The 27,968-nt window shown below is 32.4% G+C and overlaps 1 protein-coding gene across 3 annotated transcripts in view; it reads right to left on the bottom strand.

The window, feature by feature from the left end:
- Nucleotides 1–27,968, bottom strand: part of Pkn2 (protein kinase N2) — a 120,486-nt gene that overhangs the window by 65,769 nt on the left and 26,749 nt on the right. For all 3 annotated transcript variants that reach the window (XM_046443295.2, XM_058579021.1, XM_046443296.2), the window contains exon 2: nucleotides 8,460–8,760. In XM_046443295.2, the coding sequence (XP_046299251.1) occupies nucleotides 8,460–8,760 (301 nt within the window). The remainder of the gene's footprint in view (nucleotides 1–8,459; nucleotides 8,761–27,968) is intronic.

Here is a 27,968-nt window from a genome sequence, read left to right as displayed (position 1 = left end):
CAGGTCAGTGTTGGCCCGGGAAATGGGGGAGTTGTACACATGGATAGCATGAGGGAGACTTTTGGAGCAATGGAATTATTCCTTTTCTGATTGTGGTAGTGGTCTTTAAATTCATGGAATGGCATACCAAGTATTAAACAATTTTATTACTTTTTTTTAAAAAAAGTACAACTCAAATAATTCATCAATATTTGGGATTGATGAATCATTTAACCTTGTAAATTTAAAGGTGAGAAAACAAATGGTGGGCGGAGGAGTAGTTTGCTAATGATCATATAGCCACTCTTTCCTTCACAAGAGTTTACAATTTAATTCAAAATGTTTACCTCAAAGTGAGAAATCTGATCAGAAATGAGGAATAATATGTAGAAATTACATCACAAGCTAGGTCATAGATTCCACATTTATATCTTATTACACATAAAATACAACTACAATTTCTATGCCATATTTTGGAGGATAGGGTGATAATAAAAAAGAAAATTAAGTTCTTACCTCTGTCCATCCAAGAATGACTTTATGAACTGCATATTAAATATTAGTCATTCAGAAAGCTCCTTCAATATAGCTATATTCTTGGAATTTAGAACTCTACTAAGATTCCCTAAATTATTAGTTCTATACTAAATCAACATTTCTCTTCTGGCTATTCCAGATATTAAAGAAAGTAATTATTGCCAGAGCATAATACCTGTAATCCCAGCAACTCTAGAGGCTGAGACAGGAGGATCAGCAACTTAGCAAGGTCCTAAGCAACTTAGGACCTTTTTTAAAAATTCTGAGACCCTGTCTCTAAATAAAATATTTTTAAAAGGTCTGGGGCTGTGGCTCTGTGGTTAAGGACCCCTGGGGTTCAATCTCCAGTATCAGAAAAAAAAAAAAATCAGTAAATAAAAACTAAGTTTGGTGGGCTTTGAAAAGATGGAAAGCAAGGAGGTATAAGAAATAATGAAAAAAAAAAAAAAAGAAAGAAAGAAACAGGAGCTATATACTACATTAATTTAGCTATACTAAAATTTAGGATATTTTCTTATTCTCTTCTTTAGGGGATGATTCAATTAAGAGCTCAAGATTCAGGGAACTGGTTCTTTCTCAAGTATTTCCTTTTGGAGTCTCAGATGCCAAATAAAGCTTAGAATACCTCCTCATTTTACAGATCAGTAATCTTTCTTGTAAGGAACATTTGGCCTCAGATAAGCATATTTTAATGATTTCCATGTAGGGTAACAATAATAGCCCATAAGACTATTTTTTTTTCCAAAATGTAAATCATTGCTTTTTAAATTATTTTATTGGTTCTTTTTAGTTTCCATTGCTTTTTATTTTTATTAAGACTATTCTTTTTTCTTAAATTAAGACTATTTTTTATTTTAAATGAATAATAACTTGTATATATTTATGGTACACTATGTGTTATTTTGTTACATTTACAAATTGTGGAATGCCCAAATCAGGCTAATTAGCATACTCCAGAATCTCAAATGTTTAACACTTTTTTGTAGTGAAAACACTTCAAATCCTGTCTAGAATTTTAGCTACTTAGAAATAAGCATGATTACTTACTATAGTCACCTGCTGTGCAATAAATCACCAGAACTTATTTCTCCTGAGACTTTATATTCTTTGACCAACTTCCCACAGCTACCAGCTTCTGATAATTACCATTCTATTCTGTATTTGAGTTTGACTTTTTTTTTTTAAATAGATTCCTTATATAAGAGAGATAATACAGTATTTGTCTTATTGTCTGGTTTACTTCACTTAGCATAATGCCCACTAGGTTCACCCATGCTGTGACAGAATTTCTTACTTTTTAAAGGCTGAGTAGCATCTTACTGTATATGTATATACACATACATATACATATACACACACCACACTTATAAAATCCACATTCACTGATGGGCACTTCAGCTGCTTTCTGATGTTGGCTATTGTGAACTGTTGGATCATATGGCAGTTCTATTTTTAAGTGTTTTATTAGGGATGGGGGTAGGTGGAGGGGGAGTGAGGGTGCAAGGGATTGAAACCAGGATTTCATGCACGCTAGGCAAACCCTTTAATACTAAGCTACAATTTCTGTTTCTTTTTCTTCTATTTTCTGTTGTGTGAGGAATATCCAGGGTATTTTCGAAACTAGATGTATTAATTTACATTATCATCAACAATACATAAGGGTTTCCTTTTCTCTTCATCCTGGCCAACATTTATCTTTCAGTTTTTGATAATAATTACCAATCTAATAGTGTAAGGTGGTTTTAATTGGCACCTTTCTAATGAAAAATGTTGAACATTTTTGTTCTTATACCTCTTGGCCATTTTTTTAATAGGGTTACTTATTTTTGGTTATTGTGTAGTCTGAGCTCCCTATATATGAAAATTAGTCCTCTACTCAATACATGACTTGAGAATACTTTCTCCCAATCTCTGAGTTGTCTATTCACCTGTTTCCTTTGTTGTAGAGAAGCTTCTTATTTAGCTGCAATCTCATTTGTCTAATTTTGCTTTCACTGCCTGTGCTTGTTAGGTCTTATCTAAGAAAACACTGCTGAAACCAATGTCAGGGAACATTTCTCCTATTTTAAATAGCTTTACAGTTGTGAATCGTGTTAAAGCCTTTAATCCCATTGTGAATTGATTCTTCCATAAGGGGTGAGATAAGAGTGTATTTTCGTTTTTTCCCCTGTGGATATTGTTTTCCCAATGCTATTTATTGAAGAGGCTGGCCTTCCTTATTGTTTGTCCCTGGCACCTTTGTCAAAAATTGACCACAAGTGTATTGGTTTCTTATTCTACTGGTTGATGTGATTACTTTATGCTAATACCATGCTGTTTTGATTACTATAGCTTTATAATATATTTTAAAATCTAGGAGTGACGCTTCCAGCTTTTTGCTCAAGATGGCTTTGGCTATTCAGGGTCTTTTATGGTTCCAAACAAATTTTAGGATTTTTTTTTCCATTTTTGTGAAGAGTGACATTAGGGTTTTGATAGAACACTAACTCTATAGGTTGCTTTGAGTAGTACGACATTTTAATAATATTACTTATTAATTCATGAACACAGGACATATTTCCATATACTGTGTCATCGTCAATGTATTTCATTGATATTTTATAGTTTTCAGGCCCTGTAGACCTTCTGCCTTTTTCATAAATTGACTCCTAAGTATTTTAATTTTTTGGATGCTATTATAAATGGGATTTTCTTAAATTCCTTTTTTGGATAATTCATTGCTAGTATCTAGAGATGTTATTGGTTTTTGTACATTGATTTAGTAACCTGCAACTTTACTGAATTCCTTTTTTTTTTGTTTTTCTTTTTGGGGGGATTGAACTCAGGGGCATTCTACCACTGAGCCACATCCCCAACCCAATTTATTTTGTATTTTTATTAGAAACAGTGTCTCACTGAGTTGCTTAGCACCTCACCATTGCTGCGGCTGGCTTTGAACTCCCGATCTCCTGTCTCAGTTTCAAGCCATTGGGGTGACAGGTGTGCACCACCATGCCTGGCTTGAATTCCATTTTTCTAACAGCTTTTGTGGTGCAATCTTTAGAAATTTCAGTATATAAGACAATGTTGTCAGCAAACAAAGAAAGTTTCATTTCTCCCTTTCCCATTTGGATAACTTTTATTTATTTTTCTTGCTCAACTGCTTTGGAAATTCTAGTACCATATTGAATATGGCTTCCTGGTCTTCTTGTTCCTACCTTTAGAGGAAAAACCTTCAACTGTTCACCATTAAGTATGATATGAATTGTGGGCTTGTGTTATGATTTAGATATGAGGTGTCCCTCTAAAGCTCATGTGTGAGACAATGCAAGAAAGTTAGGAAAATAAAATGAAATGTTTGGATCATGAGAACCTTAACCTAACAAACGTACTCGTCTACTTGAATAGATTAACTGGGTGATAAGTGTAATTAGGTGGGGTATGGCTGTTTTGAGTACACATTTTGTCCTTGGTGAGCAGAGCAGACTCTGCTTTCTGATCATCAACGTCCTGAGCTTCTTTCCTCTGTCACACCCTTCTGCCATGATGTTCTACCTCATCGAGAGACTTGAGGAATGGAGTCGACCATGTATGGACTATGACCTCTAAAACTGGGAGCACCAAATAAACTTTTCTTCCTCTAAAATTGTTCTTGTCAGGTCTTTTGGTCACAGCAATAAAAAGGCTGACTAAAACAGCTTGTCACACATGGCTTTTAGTGTATTGAGGAACATTCCTTTTATATTAAATCTATTGAGTTTATATCACAAAAGGAAGTTGAACTTTCATCAAATGCATTTTCCTCATCTTCTGAGAGAATCATATGCATTTTTCCCATAATACTATTTTTAAAGAATATAGAAGATGAACAGGAAGCTCAGAGTATCCTGGGCCTGAAGATAATATCAACTAATTCATTTTCTATTATACTTAAGAATAAACACATTTCTTTTATAAGTAACAGTTTCAAATGATCATGCTCTGACATTAAAATGAACAATTATTTCTGAGTTTTATACTTAAAAATTCCATCAGATAAACATTCTATTTTAAAAAAGGAACTAATGATTAAGATTAGATTATTTTGGAGGTGAATTAAGATAAGAACAAGCTTCCTCACTTCTTAGTCATTACTTATACAATACAGATTTAAATTTCATCCTTTTATCCTACAGTTACTAATTCTACTTATGTAACCCCAATACAATAGAAATTACCCAAACACTCCAGCTATAAGTTCATTCAATTTTAAAGAACTTAAAGCAAAGAATCCCTCAAATTTTCTTGTTAAATCTAATCTAAAATAAACTTATTTTATCTTGATACACAATGTAATACATCTAAAATGTTATAGCAGATTGACTTAAAATTAATGTAAAATTAACTACTTTTAACCCTTTGAATTGTTGTTGTGTTTTTAATATTTTCAAATTAGTAACGAGAAGGAAAAACTCATCAGGTGAATACTGTGTGAATGTGTCAAAAAAATTTTTTTCAGTGCTGGAGATAAAACATGCAGAGCCTCGCGAATGCAAAGAGAACTTTCTAAAAATAAATCAGAATTTAACTAATTTGTCAAGTTTATTCCAAATAAACTCAAGTATTAAGTAGTCATACTAGAAATCTTCATTTGTCCTCCAATTATCTGAAATGCATTAAAAATGATCAATAAAAAAAATTTCTAGCTTTATCCTATAACTTTCATTTTCAGCTTTGTTCCCTAAGTTGTCATGATAAATTATGCCTTGATACTAATTATAAGAACCAACATGATTTTCATCCTTCTTTTAATGATATATAATATTCACAACTATAAACCTACTATGTTCCAAGTTCTGTAATAAGCCTAGAAAACAGATGAATGAAAACATGTCTCTGCCCTCAAGGAGCTTAAAGTTTAGTAAGTGATACACACACACTCTCTCTCTCTGTCTCTCTCTCACTCACACACACACTTCTCCAGCCCTTTTTTGTATTTTATTTAGAGACAGGGTCTCACTGAGTTGCGTAGCACCTTGCTGTTGCTGAGGCTGGCTTTGAACTTGCAATCCTCCTGCCTCAGCCTCCTGAGTCACTGGGTCAGGTTGTCTTTTAAGGGAGCCCAGAAATTTGAGAGGAGGAATTAAAGAAGGTCTATATCTATATCTGTATATATCTATATATCTATATACATTAAGAATAGGAGGTCTTTATCTATATATCTATATATCTATATATACAGAGAGAGAGAGAGAGAGAAAGAGTATGAAACTATAAGAAAGACAAAATTTATTTAAAATTATAGAAGGTAGGCAGTGGTTTCCAAGGGTTGGGATAGGTATTGGATATTGGAGACTGGAAAGGTGTAACAAGGGAATCCCTAAGTGATGGAAATATTCTGGATATCATATGCTGATCATGTTATATACATCTATTAAAATCATTAAATTGAATGTATGCTTATACTCTCAAAATATATTATTTATCATAGGAATTTATATATTTCAATTAAATCAATATTTTAAAAGGAATCAGGGAAACCAAATAGATTACTTTTGATATTGCTAAACTCTTTCATATTTCAATGAATCACAAGGTACTCTGTGAGGAAGAAACTGTTTTCTCTAAATAAACAGTTTAAAGCTCCAGCACTGTTTCTTATTTTAGACTTCTCCTAAAGATGTAATAAGCAAAAAATGTAGAGCTTGGCAAAATGCCAAACACAACAGGCTATTTCTGAGTTTATATAATATTACTACTAAAAATGGCATTTTCATAATACATATTTCCATTTATAATGTAATTATTGAAATTGTGGGTAAGAGAATACAAAATAAGGAGTTCTTTTCAACAACCTTGAGTCTGAGCAAATTAATTCAGATCTTTAGAATTATTTCAATTCTAGAATAAGAAAGCTGGTTTCCTATGATTTCTTTCATATTAAAGATTCAATCACTCTTGCATAGATGAAATCTACATACAAAACCTCCAAGTAAAATCCCTAAGTCCCACATGTTGAAAGTGATGCATGAAAACAAGTTTTATCAAATATACTGAGTATCAGAAGTGTTTTCTGAAAGTATTGAGATTGTTGATTAATTTTACTTACATCTACTATTTCTTATTAGGTCCTTCTAAAATTTCTATAGTGCTAGGTATTTTACTCTATGTAAGAAAATGAAGGTAATATAAATTAAAGTTTTAAAATTCAAAACATCATCTTTGCAAGGATAAAACTGTTAGACCAATTAAGTCTTTTATGATTTTTTTTGTATAAAAAGTTATAGAAAGAATATACATACTAATGTGTAGATACTAGTACAAATATAGAAAAACTTTTGTTATTTTTGCAAAGCTATACAATGAAAAATTAGTAATGTTATCTTTAGGGAAAGCATCTCAGGTACAGAGAGGCAATTTTTCTATTTTCACTTTCTGCACTACTGAAAAATTTACAACATGAATATCTTTTGATTCTATTGTTTTTAAAAAATTCTCTTAGAGATTGAGTGAAGCATGTTTAAATTATATATGCAAATGTAATTTAAAACATTTCACAATATCTATTAAAACTTTTTTGGGGAATAGGGAGCAGCAGGGATTGAACTCAGGATCACTCGACCACTGAGAAACATCCCTAGTGCTTTTTTGGATTTTTATTTAGAGACAGGATCTCACTGAGTTGCTTAGTGCCTCACTTTTGCTGAGCTTGGCTTTGAACTCTCAATCCTCCTGCCTTGGTCTCCAGAGCCTTTGGGATTGTAGACGAGCCACTGTGCACCTGGCTACTAAAACTTTTTGTACAGGTTTAGATAACTAAGATTCTTGAAGTAATAAGCATTTCATGTATTGTTCTTGTAATTTTATATGAACAAACTGTGGTGATTATTTTCCATGTTTTAAACTCTATATTATTTACACTGCATAAAAGTAGTAAATGGTATTTATTTAAAAATTTGTAGTGTGTAGTATTATAAAAGTCTATATTCTAAAGGCATTTAGAAATTAAGAGAACTTCACTTTTAATATATTCCAAGGACTTTCATAAAATTACACATTCCATCAGAACAAAGCTAAAGGGCCATTCCAAGGGAGATTAAACAAAAAACAAATCATATATCAAAGAGTCTTCATATATTAAAAATGGCTATAACAGGCCAGGCCCAGTGACACACACCTGGTAAGCCTTGTGGCTCGGGAGGCTGAGGCAGGTCTCAAGAGTTCAAAGCCAGCTTCAGTAAAAGTGAGGTGCTAAGCAACTCAATGAGACCCTGTCTTTAAATAAAATACAAAACGTAGGGCTGGGTATGTGGCTCAGTGGTTGATTGCCCCTGAATTCAATTCCCGGTAAACTCCCCCAACTTCTCCCCCAAATGGCTATAATAGAAAAACAACAAAACAAAACAAAAAAATAACTTTTAGGCTGAAATTCTGGGTGATATTTCCCACACTAACAGGGGGAAAAAAAGAAGATTAATGTTTGGGTTTTAAATTATTTTCCTGTTTACTGAACAATATACCTGATAGTTCAGTGGTTAATCCAGTTGCTTAAAGTACAAAGAACAAGGGTCATAGGTTTGATTAATTATATCTGCAAAGAATAAAAATATCCCTTGTTCACAGAATGTATTCTTAACTTTAAAAAGTCATCTGGCAAACTTGTGCTGCTGATCACAAAGATGAATCAGGTAAAAGCATGTGGTTGACTCAATACAAAACAAAATACTGGAAAATAACTCTTATGTTCCACTGACACGAGATAAGAGAGTATACATCATAGTTACTAATCTCTAAGTAAATGTTTCAATTATCGTGTCCATCAATTCATTGTCCTTCTGAATTGATTATAAACAAGACCTTAACCACCAACAGAAAGTAGATTGGCCTTTCAGGTAAGCTAAAAACTACATGGCACAAAACTTAGTTTTAAAAAATGATACATTTCTTATTTATACACCATATAAACATCAAATAAAATACTATACCTGTACCATCTTCTGGATCTGACACAACAATATGTGCATTTAATTCTTGCAGCTTGTGATGTAGTTCTTCTAATTTTTTGTTTGATTTTTTCAAAATGTTGTCTACATAAGCCAAACTTTTTTTATCTGTTGTTACTTTCCTCAGATTTTCAGCTCCTTCTTTGATTTTCAGTTCTTTCCTTATTTCTCTTTTGATTCGATCCTTGATGTCATCCAATTTCTGTTGCACCACTATATCTGAAAAGTCTGATTTTTGAACAGCACTCACATTCTCAGAAAATGGAAGACTTCGGGGCTCTCCCTACAGAATAAGATAAACAGAAATATGGGAGTTTAGGAAAGTTGGCTACTTAGTAAAAATTCAGTAGTAAAGATTACATTGTTTTCAACATAAAGAAATTCTTAATTACATTATACTTAATTATATTTAGTTCTCTCTTTAATATGCAAAAACTACTAATTTACCTAATAACCATATAAAATCATAAGTTCAAAAACACTTATCACTAAGTAACATTACTTGACAAAAACATTTAATATTAAAATAAAGTGAATTCAACATATTTACAAAGATATCTAACGGTTATATAAAAAAAGGTTATGTAAAATTAGGGGATTTTGATATCCTGTAAACTTAATTTAGATCACAACTTCCACACTACAAATCATGGGCAAGTTATTTATCTTTTAAATACTTGTTTAATCATCTCTAAGAATCTAAATAATAACATTAGCTACCTCTTGGAGATACTGTGATAATCCAAAATATTATGTGAAACTCCAAATATGATTCCTGGCCCACTATACTAGTCACCTAATAAATGTATTACTAAATCCTTTATGTTTGTAATTTTATCTTGTTTAAGAAAACACTTTGAAATAAACTTATATTGTCAAGAACATTTATGACCACTTTATAGCTAATGAATTAAAACATATTATAACTTGGGAAGGCTATTCAGGATTCCATTTATATGTTTCATGGCTAACTACCAAAACTGATAATTTAGTTGACTCACTACAAAAACATTACTAGAAAATACCTCTAAATTATATTCTAAAAGAGAACTAAGACCAGTATATTCATCTTAATATGAAAATCAAATCACTTCAAGTTGGGTATCAATTGATTGATGGTACTGGAGATTGACCTCAAGTAATATTTACCAATGAGTTTCATCCTCAGTCCTTTTCATTTTCATTTTGAGACAGGGTCTTGCTAAATTGCTGAAGCTAGCTTTGATCTTACAATCCCCCTGCCTCAACCTCCACATTGCTGGGATTACAGGTGTGCATCCCCAAACCTGGCCTTAAATCTGTATTTAAAACAGTCTAAGTTATGTTCGAGTTATTTATATATCTTTTACTGTTTTAGGTATATAAATAACTGCATTCGTTTTAAACTTCTGTAATTCTGGACAAAAAACAAGGTAACAGTTACTACTAGGAAGAGTTGAGATTGTGAAGGACATAAAAAGTAGGAAGACATACTTCACTATATAGCTTCTCATGCACCTCTAGAAACACAACTTAATTAACTAAAATTTTTTCTTTAATTTCTTTGCAAATTCATCCATCACACCCATATAAATAAGTTCTATTTAAATTTTTGCTGTAAGTGCTTTTTACATCTAATCTTTTATCCCTCAAACTATCAACCAAAATACATCATACAAAATACAAAATGTAAACTAAAAGATGTTATGAATATTAGACTTGGCTTTCATACCAATTTACCCTCTGCCTATAGGCATATTATATAAAAAATAAAGAAGTTAATTTCTATTAATCTAACCTTTTCAGGATCAACAACCCTTTTGAAATGACCAAGAAAATAGGAGACCAAAGAAAACTTCATATTTGTCTGTATGATTTCCAGATTCCACAGACCTAGGCTAAAAATTCCTGGAATACATAATCTACACCTAGTAAGCTATAAATTTCTAATTTTCATCTATGTGGATACAGGATGATTTCTATCTGGGCCAAAATATTGTCAAAATATTCAATATTATAATGGAATGTAAGTCCTATCTTTCATTTAGTTTCCCTAGTTTATGAATTTACCTTGGCTAGTTATCAAAATATTCCCCCATATGACTGTATTTAAAGAATAAAATCCAAAATTCTAGCTATCCAGCTTTATGAAAAGTACACTGTAATAAACAATGCTTAGATGAAAGAAGTTTAATCACTTTCTTCTAGATATTTATATTTTGATTTTTATAAATTTATCAGAAAACAGCACACAAATTGCTTAAACAAATTTGTTCTTTAATAAAATATACTAAGCCAGAGGTTCCCAAAATGTCTTGGTTTATGGTATCCTTAGCATCTCAAATGTTCATTTTGCCAAAAATACCCAATAGTTCCATATAGTGAGCACTAAGGTACAAATAACTTAATAAATATTTACGTTTTGAAAATTTAGTCACTGTTTGAAATAAATACACAGAAGTTCAAAGAAAAGAAAAATTTTTATTTTTTTAATAACCATAGTTATTTACTAATGAGATGTGTCTGCCTATCAAGTACTTTACAATTTCTCAGAGCTTGAAATCAGGTTAGACACTCCTATTATCATTTTCTGTTCCACTTTGCAAAGTTAATGTAGAATAGCCTAATATTAACAGTTAACTGATTTCAGTTAGTTCATGTGGCATCTAACAATGAGGGGTGTCACTGTTTCCCTCCAAAATTCAAAATATATTTTAGGACCCAGAGTGTTTGCTGAAAAACCTAGAGTTTTGTTCTATTTGGGAATCAGGATACTAAGCTTTAAAGGCTATTAAAATTAAATGATCATATGAAAATGGCTTCTATAATTGATATGAATCTTTAAGGCTCTTGCTTATTTCAACTAATATCTTTCCAATTTGCTCTCTAAATTCCAATCCCATCAAACTATAAAAATTTATTGCAACAGATCATCTCTATTGGCTCAGTCACTATGCATGCTGTACATGTAGGATGCACCACTTGTCTTTCTGCTTTCAACTATGTCCTCCAAGTTCCTTCTTGGCCCAGTTAACTTTTGTTTCAAAGTTTACCACAACTCTTCCTGGGAAATAATTTCCTGCCCAATGCCCTCCCTTAGGATTTAGCGGAATGACCTTCCTGTGTACCCTGATACTGTGAATCTAGTTGAAATAATTATCCCTTTTTTTTGTTTAACCACTCCAAAGACCATGAGCAATTTGAGAGCAGGGCTTATGTGTGGTATATTAACTTTTAGAAATAAAAGACTTGGGGGCTGGATGTGGTGTTGTACACCTGTAGTCCTAGCAGCTACAGAGGCTGAGGCAAAAAGGATCAGAAGTCTGAGGCCAGCCTCAGCAATTTAGCAAGTCTGTTAAGCAACTCTGCAAGAGCCTATCTCAAAATAAACAAAATAAAAAGGCCTGGGGGTGTAGCTCAGTGATAAAATGCCCTTGAGTTCAACCCCTGGTACCAATAAATTGTCCTTTTTTATTTTTGTGGTACTGGAGAATGAACCCAGGGTCTCTCCTATGACTGAGCTACATCCCCAGCTCTTTTTATTTTTTAAGACAGGGTCTCACTAAGATGCTGAGGCTGACCTCAAACTTGTGATCCTCCTGCCTGAGCCTCTCAAATCACCAGGACTAGAGATGTGTGTAACCATGCTCAGCTAATTTGTTATCTATTTTTAATTTTTATCTTATTTGGGGAGGGGGCACTGGAAATTGAACCTAGGAATGCTTAATCACTGAGTTACAACCCTAGCCTTTTTTATTTTGAGACAGAGTCTAGCTAAATTTCCAAGTGCCTGGCTAAATAACTGAGGCTGTCTTCAAACCTGGAATTCTCCTCCATCAGTCTTCCGAGTCTCTGGGATTACAGGCATGTGCCACCATGCCCAGCACTGTGTCCATTTTAAATGATTTGTTATTCACTATTTTTCTTTTAGAACTCAGAGGAATCTTTCACTTGTGCCTTTCTCTTTCTGATAAAGGGAACTTGTATTTCAGTAAGCTTCAACACAAAATTCATATACAATCATAGCAATTAGTTTAGTTAAAATGAGGTATGAATGAGCTACGTAATAATGGTTAGCATGTTTGCTTCCTCTTCTTTTCCATAGATCTGATTTTTTTTTTTTTTAATCAACCATAGTTTTACTCTTTTGTTGTGACATGGCTCAAATATCTTTTGGAAAGGTGCAAGAGACTCATAAAATTGATAATTTAAGATAAACAAATGCTCTTTGATGGCAGATAAGAAAGGTCATAATACTTAACCATTATTGCTTTTCTAAAAATTTTAATTGCAATAAACTGAAAGTTATTGGAAAATAGAACTTTCTTGCACTTGGAACAACTGAAATACGATATTTCATCAATTAAATTATGCTTCCACCCTAAAAAAATAATTAAAATAATTATATCATAATGCCAGGAACATTACTAGGCAATGAAATAATATTCTTGAACTAGGTAAATAAAATTAGCTTGTGAGACCTTTGTCTCAGTAGATTCTGTTATGGGTAGAAGCAACTATTTATACCATTCCATTATACTCTGAGGAATTAACTACAATTAATCACAAACAAAAAATAAAAATGAGAGATTAAGAAGCAGAGAAAATAAAATACCCAATTTTCATCTAATAAGAACTCCAGAATTAGAGAATAAAGAAGCTAGGAAAGGGGGCTAGGGTTGTGACTCAGAGGTGGAGCACTTGCCTGGCACGTGTGAGGCACTGGGTTTGATCCTCAACACCAAATAAAAATAATAAATAAACAAAATAAAGGGATTATACCCATCTACAACACACACACACACACATTAAAAAAAAAAAAAAGAAAAGCTGTAAAGGAGCACTATGAGACATGAGTTAAAAACTTCCCAGTACTGAAGAATGTTTCAAATTCTTTGACTGAAAGATGATCACACCAAGTTACAAATGAAAATAGTAATAAAAATAAGAAAAGACAGAATGGCATTTTATCTACAAATTATGAATTCCAAATTTAAAAAAAAAATTTTTTTTGGTACTAGGGACTGAAGCAGGGTCACCGTACCATTGAGCTATATTCCCAGTCCTTTCATTTAATTTTTTTATGCTGAGATAGGGTCTTGCTAAATTGCTGAGGTTTGCCTCAAATTTTCAATCCTCCTGCCTCAGCTTCCCGAGTAGCTGGGATTATAGAAGTGTGCCATGTCATCCAACTGATAATTTTTCCTTACTGACAAAAGAGGCCTCAAGCTGTCAAGCTTCTGTTAAGATTTTCATCCTTTATCTTAAGGTCTTAAATATCACTATACCAGGGCTGGGGTTGTGACTCAGTGGTAGAGCGTTCTCCTAGCACGTACGAGGGCCTGGGTTTGATCCTCAGTATCACATAAAAGTAAATAAATAAAATAAAATTATTGTGTCCAACTACAACTAAAAAATAAATATTTAAAAATATTTATACTAAAATAAACAAATAAAATAAACAAACAAATAAACCAAACCACTGCCAACCAAAAAAACTTTCAAAATATTATCGTTCTGGGAAAAATTACCAATAAACTAACACAGTTCCTACTTTATATCATTCCTCTGTTCACTAGTCATATGAGTTAACTGGATTAAAGGAAAATGCTGCTGTGACAGAAAAAACTATACTGTATCGTTTTTGACTATTGATAAGATTTTTAAAATCATTATGTTGGCAATAAGCCAGCTACATGACAAAGAAATAACCTTCATAAAAAGTTAATTGAAAGTTTGTAATAAGAAACTTAAAAACAGTGATTCCCTTTGACTGTGTAATTCTAATTACAGAAATCTAAGAAAATAATTAGAAATTCCTGTTATATTGAATGGCCAATTTAATAACTTTAAAGTAATAATATAAGCACTGTGTTGGGCACAGACAAGACTCCATTATAAGTCTTGCAAACAGCAGTTAATCCACAGCTTGTGCTAAGTACACAGTCTTATTTCAAATTATGTTTAAAATAAGAAAAAACTGGAAGAGATAAAAATATTAACATTAATTATCTCTGTGAAAAATTAAGAGAAATTTATTTTGCTCTTCAAAGTGTTTCATATTTTCTACTCTTTAGTAATAAAAGTTCTATTTTTTTAGCCTAATAGGGGAGAAAAGATATTTAAAAGGACTTCAAAGGAACATTCACTTTATTTCAATTTTGGCAAATATAAATGCTTACAATGATATGTAGTATATTTGATATTTAATTAGACTATTTTTATTCAACACAATTCCATTGCAAGGGATAGAACTATACATTCCACTCTAATTAGACCACATCATGTGCCGGCCAAGTATTTCAAATACACAAATGTGTTAATATGTATGTGTTACATACAACTATTTTTAGTTTATGAAGTGAACTTCTGATTTTAGGCTGAAACATAAATTCACAGTTATGTTAGGAAAATCCCTGAAATAAAGACAAAACCAAGTGAAAGACAATGAAGAAAAAGACTGTCACTTGTGACTAAGTACTTCATTTAGGGAGACAGGAAAGGATGTTTACTCCTTACTGGCAAAATTCCCAGAGAAGATGTGAAAAAGCTGTTGCTTTTTCTACATTTCAGAAATATAAAATATTCTGACCTCATAGATGCCAAGAAATATTAAAGTTCCATGAAAACTCACTAAGCATTATGATTCATATACTGTTTTAGCTAGAAGGAATTTCAAAAATCAGTCAGCCTAACTCCCTTGACTTTATTTTACAGCAGCTAAGCAACCAGCCTGACATGACAAAGAAAAGTCAGTGACCTTTCTGGGGTTCAGAATACTAGTCTTCTACTCTTAGTTTAGTGTTCTTTTACTCCACACCACCTTCTCAGATGGGCCCCTTTGGAATACCCATTTGTCTATCTTTGAACTATACTTTGACCTAAATGACTTGCATTAAATTAGTGGATATTTTAGTGGATATTCCCTCCTTAAGTCAGGGACATTGGCAGACCCATTTTCTTTTCCTCTCTGATTTCACCCTAATCTAATCTTCTGTACTTCAAGGGGAGAGGGGAGAGCACTATCAAGTAGAAAGAAACAGTTCAAATACCAATCGTTGTCAGGAACTACACAACACAAGCATGTTATCCCACTGCCCTACCATCCACTTGCTCATCTACAACTTGGGAGTTATCTCCTATCTTTAAGCTTTAAAAAAACTACCTATTCAAAACATTCAGTGAGTGCTAGGCAACAAAAATATAAAAATACAAATGACACAACCATTCTTTCTTTCAGGTATTCAATTTATTAAAGAATAAAGCCAGGATAACCAAACTTTTGAAGAAGTAGCAAAGCCTTTATACAAATGTATGCCATACTGTGTTTTTTGTTTGTTTTAAACAAAAGCTCAGTTTGATTGTAATATAATGGAAAGAATGAAGCATTTGGAATCAGACTGGCCATGTATAAATTCTGATACTTCAACCAGGCTAAAGTATAATGAAATTATTACAACTATCTTGATTATATTATTTCTAAGTCTCATAATGGTTATCTCCAGATTCTTAACACATAGCACTGAAGCAGACAGTGCTTACATAATACCCATCCTTCCAATATCCTTACTAAGAAAACTCATTTTGTGTTAGATCCAATAAAGTATAAAGATCAAATTCTCTCTTGCCTAAAGTCATATAATAATCTTGTCAAAGATAACTAAGTCCAGGATTTGGGGGAAAGTTTTCATTCCTCCCTTTCTTTTTGCCTGGAATGCAGACCCAAGGCTTAAAAATGCACCAACAATAAGGGTTTCAGGACAAAACCAACACACTATGAAAGGAGAGAAGGAGAGAAAAAAATCTTAATTCCCGATGGCCTACTTGTTTACCCTTAATCATCTTGTTTTAGATGAAAAATAAATGTTTATTTAAAGCAAAACTATAGGGCTTTGTAGGTTAATATAAAGAATTTGGCTTTTACTATGAATGAAATGGAAACTCAGGTCAGGGTTAAGGCAAAGAAATGATACAGCCTGGCCTCCTGTGTTAAGAGTAGATTTGAGGGATACCAGAAATCCATTTTGAAGCTGATAGGTCTTGAATGAATCCTGCCTCCCTCCATTCATACCCTTCCATGCTGATGCTGAGTAGACTCTGAATTACTCTGATAGTGTGTGGTAGAAGTGACATTCTAGTGAGAAGGAAAAAAATGAAAAGCCCACTCATAATTTAGGTTAAAGTGTTGATGACAGCCTATCCAAGACTCTTGGTGGAATTAATATGTATTCTCAGATCTGAGAAAGATTAAAAGTTATCCAAAAGGAATGAAAGGTGTCCCTACTTGATGCTAAGAAAGGTAGAAGAAGAAAGCAGACCAATTAGGGACTTTAGATCTTGAGGAAGACAAAGTAGTAAATTTTTCAGGTTTTCTCTTCTCCCTCCAAAGCCAAAAGGTAGATGTGGGCAACTGGGGAGGTCCCAAGAAAAACCTGTTTTCTTTGTTCAAAGAATAGCAAAACAGGGCAAGCTATTTATTAAGGACAGATATTAAGTTTTCTGACAGTACCAATTCTACTCTACCAAGCACCTTTGATATTTCCCTCCTTGCTGTGTCAGGGGTTATTCAGTGGGGACTTGTAACAGGTTAGCATAGCAACAGCAGATATCCCAAGACAATCCGTATTCTTCTTCCCTGTCCATATAGATGTAATGGGGAGCCTGAAGACCTGATCTCCATTTGGCACTGGAAGGGCCCAGAATACAGTTTCCTTCTCCCATTAGTGAAGCAGTATCTGCAAAAAAATAAAATGGAGAATCTGCTCTCCTGCTCCTTCAAGTACAGCATGGCTTTATTCACCTTACAGAAGAGATCAGAGATCAGTACAGAGCAAGTTGTAACTCTATGCTCCCACCTAGCAAGAGTAGGCAGAATAGGGAAATAACATTTCTTTCCCTCATCAACATGGTGGCCATGAAGATCTACCACACTTCCAGGAGTGTAAGACGATTCTGGGGGAGAAGATGATTAAGTAACTGTAATTACTCTGGTTCCCCACTTGCATAACATCAAAAGAAAATGAGTAGGGATTCCTGACTTTTACTTCCCTCTTGGCAATGGCAGATATTCTAAAAAAGTAACTCCTACCTCACTGGTATGTTGCCAATAAAGACCAAGTGCAGAGTTTACAATTCTATTCTTACCCAGAGTGGACAGGCTGCCTCTTACACCTCTGGGTAGGAAAGGGAGGTTATAGAACATGAGAAACCTAGAAAAAAAAAATGATTCTTTAAGCCTGCATGAAATGTCTTGGGTAGAACCAGGTTTAGGCAAAACCAAGTTGCACATGAATTAATAAGTGAAAAAGTTGAAAAATATACCACACTAATGAAATCCAGGTTTTCAGAGTGGGCTTCCAGTAAGGCACAAGTAAAGCAAAGCAAAGCAGAATATCAATGCAGGCACCCTGGAAAATAAATTATTAGAATCCAGTCAACAAAAGTAGGCTAGGACCTATGTGTTAAACCTAAACAGGATGACTACAGGCTAAAATAGGAGACTTAAATAAGATAGAGGGTATCATAACAACAAAATGTCCAGGATACAATTTTTAAGTCACTCACCCATGACCCAGAAAAGGAAAAAAAAAAAAATTACAGTTTGAATAACAAAAGAAAATCAAATGATGCCAATACTGAGATGACTCAGAGGTGAAATTAATTGGTCATGACTTCAATTCAGCCAACAATTACGAACAATCTTAAAATAGATGGATACTAACACTCATAAAATTACAGAGAACTAGAGAGAGAAAAAAAAAAGATGCCAAAGACCTAGGAAATTACCAAAAAATACAAAAACTAAAATCAAAAGCTTTCTAGATGGGCTTAATAATGAATGAAGGTGACAGACCAAACAATAACAAGAATAATAAATCTGAAGACAGTCAAATCGAACTTAATTAACCTGCCCAACAGAAAGGAAAAAAAAAAAAATAAAGTACAGAAATCTGTGGGATAACAACAAAGATCTGACATTTGTGTAATTGGGGTCCCAAAGAGAAGCAGAGCATTGGCCAAGAAGAAGGGAAAAAAAAAAAAAAAAACCTGAAAAGATAATAACTGTAAATATGCAAAATGTGGCAAAAGGCTTATATCTACAAGTTAAAGAAGCTGAGAAAATTCCAAAAAGAAAAAAAGATAATTCCAGAGACATCCAAAGAAAGCAAACATGTATCAAAATTAACTTTTGAAAACTGGACAGAAAGAAAACACTTTTAAAAGCAACTAGAGATAAATGTATTTCTCAATAGAAATAATAGAAACTAGAAGAAAATGGTATAAGGTTTTAAGTGCTGAAAGAAGTATTGTTAATCCTGAATTCTATACCCAGTGAAAATACCCTTCAGGAATTAAGAGGAAATGAAAGTATTCTCAGACAAAGAAAAACTAAGGGCTTCTGTCCCTAGCAATCCTATCATTAAAGAATGGTAAAAGGAAGTTGCTCAAATCAAAAGAAAATTTTAACTGCATGGAGGTCTGTAACATCAGAAAGAAGATAAAGTAAATTAAAATATGGCTAAATGTAACAGACTTTCTTTCTCTTCATGAATTTTTTGGCAGTTGAAAATAAAATCCTCATCTGATGTTGTGCTCAATATAAAGGAAACAAGATCACTATAATTTTCAAATGAGAAAAAGGCAAAGTACAATAGAAATAAGATTTCTATAGTTCATCCAACATTAGTAAAGTGTCAATGCCAATAGCCTCCAACAATGTATCTCTGCATATTTTACTACCCAAAGAAACCACAAAACAAATGAAAAACTAGCAATACAATAAAAAACACTATGATCAGCCAAATGATCATAATTCTACAAAATGCCAAGTAGCCAACAGGCAAGAAAAAGTAAACAAGTGAGAAAACAATAAAGAGAACAAACATTTTGCAAACAGTAAAATAGCAGACTTAAGCCCTTACCTACCAACAGTTACTGTAAGTACAAATGGTCTAAACAACAAAAATTAAAAACATACTGGCATAACAGATGTTTTAAAAGACAGAGTAGTCCCCCCTTATCTGTAGTTTCACTTTCTATGATTTTAGTTAATCATATTCAAATGAGGTCTGAAAATATGAAATGGAAGACCACCAAAATAAACAATTCACAAATTTTTAACTGTGCACCATTCAGTGCAACAAAATTTTGTGTCATCCACATCCATACTATTTGGCATATGAGTCATCCCTTTGTCCCTTATATCTACACTTGTATGATACCTATTCTTTAGTCACTTATTAGCCATCTTTGTTATCAAATCAACTGTCAAGTAACACAGGGCATGTGTTCATTAACCCTTATTTTATTTATTAAAATAGCCACAAAACACAAGATATGCCAAAGAGAAGTTATAAAGTGCTTCCTTTAAAGGAAAAGGTGAAAGTTTATCATAAGTACGTATGCACAAGAAAATACACAATATATTCAGGGTTTGGTACTATCTGTAGTTTCAGACATTTGCTGTAGGTTTGGAACATATCCTCCTTGGATAAGGGAGGACTACTATATGTCCTAATTATATGCTATTTACAAAAACTTCTCTTTGAATATCATGACATAAGTAGTCTGAAAGAAAAAGGTTGGAAAAAGAAACCATACACCATTAATAATAATAATAATAATAATAATAATAATAATAATAATAGAGCACAAGTGATTATATCAGTAAAAGCAATATTCAAAGTAAAGAAAATGAAGATGGATCTCCTCCTGGGGGGAGTTTTGAAATCTGTGGAAATTCTGGTAGTGAAGGTAACAATAAGAGACTGATCAAAACAAAGAGACAGGTGGGGCAGTGACTTAGGCAGAGATGGAAATTCTATGAAACAGAAAGCTAAGGGATTCTAATACAATACTGAGGCCTACAAGTATATCAGAATAGTTAAGAACAAAATTTTGGGTACATGACATAACTGTCAAAGATCTCAGATTCTTAATTTTTAAGAAAATGTAAATAATGCTGCTTACCTGAAGGAAGATTAAAATGACTAAATTAGTAATACACACACAAAACTTTGTCACAGTATCTGGCACTTATTACTTCTTCAATCATCAAGAGAGCTAACATTACATTTTTACTAAATACAGCCAAAAAAAAAAAAAAGAAAGACAAAGGATAATTGGACATCAAAATGAGGAAAAGATAGGACTAAAGGTATTTTTTAATGTGTCATGTTTAATTTAGAGCGAATCTAATATATCCAAAACCCTCCAATATACTAGAGTAAAAATTGTTTTTAAAATAACTAGACATAGTCAAATTAGAAAACACAGTAGAATATCTACTACTATAATGACTAGAAGTGTTTGGCTTAAATAAAGAGATAAGAGAAAAGATTACAAAGCAGCAGCAGAGATGCCTTTGTTGTTGTTGGAAAGTATAAAACAAAAAGCAACCAAACCAAGGTTACAAATAGATGGACGGATGAAGGGATGGGCTGACAGGAAGGCACAGAAGGAGAGAGGGAATCAGTTTGGGAATTTTCATTAGATGTTTTATTTTATTGAAAAGGCTGAAGCAGAAAGCAAGTTGCTAATCACAAAGCAAGGTATCAGACTGGGAAGTTAAAGAAATAAAGAAACTATATGGAGAATACAAACCAATTATCCCTTAGGAAGTAAAACTAATGTTTCAAGTATAACAGAAGTAATTAATAGTTATTTACAAACAATCAATTAAAGATTCAAGTGTTTGGTTGAAACAAGTTAATATTTAGGGAGCAAGAAAATGTTTACTGGCTGTGATACAAATGTGGTGAAGGAAAACAAGTGCAACCTTCTCATTGTCTTTCACATGGGTCTTCATATCTGCTGATGACCAAGAAAAATGCAGTCTCCTAGCTATCACTTATATATTTAGTAACATCTCTTCCATTTTTATGAAATTGTACAGTGTTTGCTTATTTTAATATATCAAAAGAAAACAATTAAAATGGTAATAGTTACAGTCAAATGAAATCTTTACTAGTTAGTATTTCAAATGGATTCTGAACTTAATTTTAAAATCTTCACATTGTATGGAATTAATGTTTTTAATGATTTATAACATACCCTGATTATTATCCATTTGAAGGAATCACATGAGTTTTACATTCTTCATAATTCAGGTTATGATTTGCTTTGTTTTCTAGACAAAAATTTTAATAGCATGTAATAATCACAATTAAAAGCACATTCCTCTTATAGAAGTCATATCCAAAAAGATTCAGACCAATTAAGCAAAAATGAGATATTTAAGAGAAATTATAAAGAAAACCTAAATTCTACTCACAGTTCTTTCAGTTTATTGTAAGATCCTTAGTATTCTCTAATTGTGTTTCAATTATGTTTTATCTAAAAGTGATGTCAAGCTATACTAATTTCCAATGATTACTTTTTTCCTTTCTTTTTTTTTATTTATATATGACAGCAGAATGTATTACAGTTCTTATTACATATATGGAGCACAATTTTTTATATCTCTGGTTGTTTACATAGTATATTCAAACCAATTCGTGTCTTCATATTTGTACTTTATTTGTATTTATAATAATGATCACAACATTCCACCATCATTAATTACCCCATGACCCCTCCCTTCCCCTCCAACCCCTCCAATGATTATTAAGAATTTAAATTAAGGACTGGGGATTTAGCTCAATTGGTAGAGTGCATCCCTCGAATGCACAAGGCCCTGGGTTCAATCCCCAGACCACAAAAAATAAAAATAAAAATAATTTAAAAAAAAGAATTTAAATTAAAAAAACTTAAAAGTATAAATGACACAGAATTTAAGAAAATAACATTTAAAAAGAAAGTTTTTTTTTATAATGTTATTAAGTATAAAATAGGGGAAGAGGCCTAGGAAAAAATTTCATTTAACATTCCATGATTGTTAGAAAAATTTTAAGGTCTTAATCATAACCTATTACTAGGAAGCCTCATTCAGTTAATCTCATCTTCAAACTAATCATTCCTGCGTTTTGTTCTAATTTGGTATTTATTATTATTAGTCAACTAATCTAATAGTCCATCTCTATCTTGATTCCCAGAACCAGGTTCACATTTCTAACTATTATTTACCTCACCACTTAAGATGTTCTATCAATTTTAAACTCAGCATGCCTCAAAACAAACACTTACTTACCTTCACAGATCTCCCTATTTCTGCTAATGATGCCTGTTAGAGTCTGTAAACAAGTCTGGATGGCGCCTGGCAAAATGCCAGAGGGAGTGGTTTGTGAAGTAATGCCAGCGAGCCATTAAGTGTGGAGATTCCTTATTGGTTGACTGATGTATCTAGTTTATGCTTATTAGATAAGCTGTGTGGACTGTATAAATACTGCTCCTGTCCTGCAATAAACGGCTCCCACTCCTGCTGTATCAACGTACACAAGTTGTTCGTCACCCCCCGGTTATTTTGCTGCAGCCGGACTCGGCAGATGCCAAAACCCTCAGTCACCCAGTCTCAATCCCATGAAATCATTTTTTATATTTCATTTCCCTTACTGATCACATCCTGCCAGACGCCAAAACTTGAGTATCCTAATGTTCATTCATTCCCTCTGCAAGATCCCTTTATGACATGCATGTGTGAAAAAAGAGATTATGTACCTGAGACTTGTCATTCTTCAGTCTGAGAACCATGTTAATTAAAAAAACAAAGTTCAAATAAGAATGCACAATTTTAATAAATCACAACTTTGAAGATGTTCCTTTGGTTAATGTGTTTACATTTAGTTAAATCCATTTAATTTTCCTAATCTGTATCATTTTTTATTACAAGTAACATTTTTAGGACAATATATATGTTCCTAATATTGATTCTAATTTTAACTCAAAGTATACATTATGACCATTTTTAATCCTGTAAACAGCTTTTGCTTTAATGGTGATTTGAACTGTATGCTTACTTCTTTCCCCTCATTATTCTAAATCAGTAGTTCTCAAAGTGTGATCCATGAACACCTTGATGTTCCAATATTTTTGCTGAATTACTTAATGACTATCTTCCCTCACCATATTTTAATCTCCATGAGAAAGTATATTTGATTGCCATAAAATATTTTGATAATTATTAAATGGTCAGGTTCCAGAACAATAGCTTGAATATAGAAGATGCTTAGTAACTATCTGCTGAATAGAGAAATGGCTACTAAGACTGACATACTGCTGAGGACAAAAAGCTGAGACATGAAGGGGCAAAAAATAGATAAATAAAATGAAACACCAACCACTAAGACCATTTACTATAGGAATAATGAGTACTACATGCTTAAAGAAAAAGTAAAACTTTCTATATACATTTTGTAAATCAACAGCAAAATATGACATACATTGTGTAAATGTAATTTCTAAAAACCAGGTTAAAAAAAAATCAACATTTTATTTGGGATTAGGACTAATTTATTTGAATACTATACTTCATTCCAAATAAATGAGGTATATCAAATGTAATAAAGCAAAACTATATTTAACAACAATTTAGAATCGGTTATTTTGAAGTATGATATTACATCACAATATCTCAAGTCACATATTACAAAATAAAGAACTTTTCCATTGACATAAGTGGTATCTCAAAGGAAAACAAATAGCCATGCATGGCTTTGAGTTATCTTATACTTTATTACTAAGTGGAATAAAATTTATAAAATGGCATATTCCATTATGGGTGGGGTTAGACAACAAATTCCTGTAGAGAATCATTTAATACCCATAACTAGTTCCTTTATTTCCATTCATATAACATGAATTACAGGTTTAACAGGTTCAACCACAAAAACCATAATAGAGGATAACAGGTATGCCATCACTGCAGATTCACAGACTATCATAAGGCTTTATAAGTATTAAGGAAAACTATAATAATGAATAATTTGAGAGTCCGTCCCCCAGGTTGGTGATAAGTATTGGTTTTAGTCATGCTGCTAAATGTAACCAGTTAGTCTTATTATTCTATATCACTGAATACTGTTCAATAAGCTGTTTCCTTCAGATACATAAAATAAAAATGCTTCAAAAGAAAAACAACAATTATAGACCCAAAACACCTAATTATACGTGGATTATTTTTGCCATTATCTAGGGTGTTCTGGGATAAAGAAATGTGAGATAACAATAGAATAGCTTTACCACAGTGTTTTGGTTAGGAAAAAGATTGAAGAATGAACAATAAGTGAATGGAAAAAATACCAATCCTCCATTGAAGATGCAATTAAAGTAATGTAATAAATTTTCAGACCAAAATGATTGAAAAAATTTATAATCTGTGAGAAAAGGGAACTATACTATAGAGGGCAATGAATATATGATTAACTTGAAGGTATTCATTTGCTTAGAGCATACAATTCCATTTCTACATGAATATAAACTATGTTTATAAGATGCAAAAGAATGTTGGTTATACTATTGTAATAGAAGAAAAATCATAATCATCTATACAAAAATGAACTTACTTATAATATATGAATGCAATGAGTATCATACTGCTTCCAAAAATGTTACCTAAATGTGTATCACCTTGGATATATATGGAAAAGAATGTTCAATTAAAAAAAAACTTGCAAAAAGACTATATCAACATGAGATTATCCATGTAACATATTTTCCTCTGGAGAATGAGGAAAGGTAATAGGATAGAGAGAGCAGAAAAAGTAGGGCTTATATCTGTAAAACATTTATTTTTAAAAAACACAATGTAAAGTTTGGGAAAGCCAAACTTTACTCAGGGAACCAACACAAATTATACTCAGTCTTCCTGGGTATATTTGAAATAATTCCTTATTAAAAAAGAAAAAAAAAAAGGTCAGAGACTTCCACTTCTGATTAAGAGAATAAAATAAAAATGGGAAGATTTATCCACCTAGCTTAAAAAAAAAAAAAAGACAAGATATATATTACACAATGGTTCTTAAGACATTGAACAACAAGATAGTTATTCCAGAGATGAGAAAGAAATAAGATATTAAAATTAAAATTAAATTAAGAGGGCTGGGGTATAGCTCAGAAGTAGAATATTTACCTACTATGCACAAGACCCTAGATCCAACACTCAGAACTACAAAATTAGCAGATATTCTGGGTTGAATGAAAATAAAAATATTAAAATTTGTGCAGTAATGCTTAAAAAGGGGGGGAAACCATATGATTTTTTCATATTCTGAAAAAAAAAAAAAAGAAAAAAATTCCAACATTTATTTCTTATGAAATCATTCGTCAGGAAAAGGAGGAAACTTCCCCAAAGCCACAAAAGGGCAAGTACAAAATCAAACAGCTTATCTTATGTTAATAGTGAAAGTCTAAATACTTTCCCCCATAACATGAAAAAGAAAAAGATGGCTATCCTCACCACTTCTGTTCAATTTTGTACTAGAGACTGGAAAAGAGAAAAATGAAGCTCTTTATGTAATTATTATTACAAAAAGTACTATGGAATCTACAAAAAAGCTATCAAAATGAATGAATTAGTTCTGTAAGGTTACACGACTCAAGATTTATATGTAAAAATCAATTAGTTCTATATAGTAGAATAACAATCATAAGTTGTAATTTAAAAACATTTAAAAATAGCATCAAAAACATGTAGTCTTAAAGACATTTAATAAAAGATATAAAAGACTAGTACATTAAATACTAAAAATGTTATGAAAAAAATTAGAGAAAATCTAAATTAAGGGAAAGACATACCCCAACTATCATGAGACAGACAAAAAATACTCAGTATTAAAAAGTCAGTTTTCCACAAATTGATTCACTGAGACTCCACTCAAAAATCCCTACAGTTCTTTTCTAGAAATTGACAAACTGGTTCTAAATTAATAAGGAAATGCAAAGGGCCTAGATAGTCAAAACCAATTCAAAAAAGAGAAAAAAAGTTGGAAGGCTAACATTCCCACATTCTAAGACTTATCAGAAAGCTGAATAATCAAAACAGCAGGACTGACAAGAAGATAAATACTGCAATGGAACAGATGAGAGCAGAAATAGTCTCACACATATATGGACAATGGGTTTTTGACAAAGATGCAAAGGCAATTCAGTGAGAAAAGACTGCATTTTAAAATAAATGATGCTAAAACAAATATAGTCCTACATAGAAAAATACCAGCTTTCAAGTGGTAGCACGCTTGCCTGGCATGCGTGCGGCCCGGGTTCGATCCTCAGTACCACATACAAACAAAGATGTTGTTTTAAAAAGAGAGAGAGAGAGAGAATGAGAGAGAATTTTTTAATATTTATTTTTTAGTTCTCGGCGGACACAACATCTTTGTTTGTATGTGGTGCTGAGGATCGATTCAGGGCCGCACACATGCCAGGGGAGCGCACTACCTCTTGAGTCACATCCCCAGCCCCCCTCTCTCTCTCTAATAAAAAAAAAGAAAGAAAAATATGAGCTTTGACCTATACTTAGCACCATACAAATTACTTACAATGGATCATAACACAAAAATTTAAAGCAATAAAATTTCTAGAAGAAAAGAAAATATCTTTGTTACTAACACTAAAATCACAGTCCATAAAGGGGGGAAAAACCAACAACTGATAAACTGGGCTTTATCAGAATTAAGAACTGCTCTTGGAAAGACACTGTTGAAATAAAGACAAGCTACAGAATGGAAGGAAACACTTTCAATTTGCATACCTGATAAAAATACTGAATCCAAAATATATTAAAAATCTTAAGTCTGTTTCTTCAATAAGAAAACAACCCAATTTATTAAAATGGACAAAAGATTTTAACAGAAAGATGATGATACACTATGCAAGCTAAAACCTCTTTACCAAAAAGGCTACAATTAAAAATATCAACCACAACAAGCATTACTAAAAACACAGAGCAAATGAAACTTTTAAACATTGCTGTGGAAAAATAAAATGGTACAGCTACTGTAGAAAAACAGTTATATATCTTCCTGCCATATAATCTGACCATTTTTTCTCCTAGGCATTTACCCAATGAAGAAAGCCAAATTCTGCTAAAAAAACTAGTACATAAATGTTCATAGCAGCTTTATCTGTACTAGCCAAAATCTAGAAATAACCCAAATGTTAACAGAGAAACAAATTGTAACATACCCCTACAATGTATGTGTATATAACAAAAGAGTGAATTACTGATGCAGGAAACAGCATGATAGAATCTCAAAGCTACTATTTAAGTCAAAGAAGCCATATATACACTTCCCAAAATATAAACTACATGATGCTTGTCATGTGAAAGCTCTAGAAAATGCAAATGAATCTATAGTAACAGAAAGCAGCAAGTGGTTGCCTAGAAATTGGGAGACTGGGTAATGGGATTACCAAGGGATGAAAAAAAATTCTCTTGGGGTATATATTTTCATTATGTTGATAGTAGTGATGAATTCACAACCATAAAAGTGTATCAAAATATAGACTACAAATTTTATTGATTTTCTTCTTTTTCTTTTTTATTTTAAGACAGGGTGCCAAGAAATTGTGAGATTGGCCTCAAACTTGTAATTCTCCTGCGTCATTGGGATTATAGCCCAATCTGTTTATTTTAAA

Source organism: Marmota monax, unplaced genomic scaffold (genome assembly GCF_021218885.2).
Source record: "Marmota monax isolate L192 unplaced genomic scaffold, Marmota_monax_Labrador192_F-V1.1 WCK01_AAM20220418_F8-fsc00046, whole genome shotgun sequence".
NCBI lineage: Eukaryota > Metazoa > Chordata > Mammalia > Rodentia > Sciuridae > Marmota > Marmota monax.
Note: the sequence above shows the minus strand (reverse complement) of the source record. Positions and strands in the feature narration are given on the sequence as shown.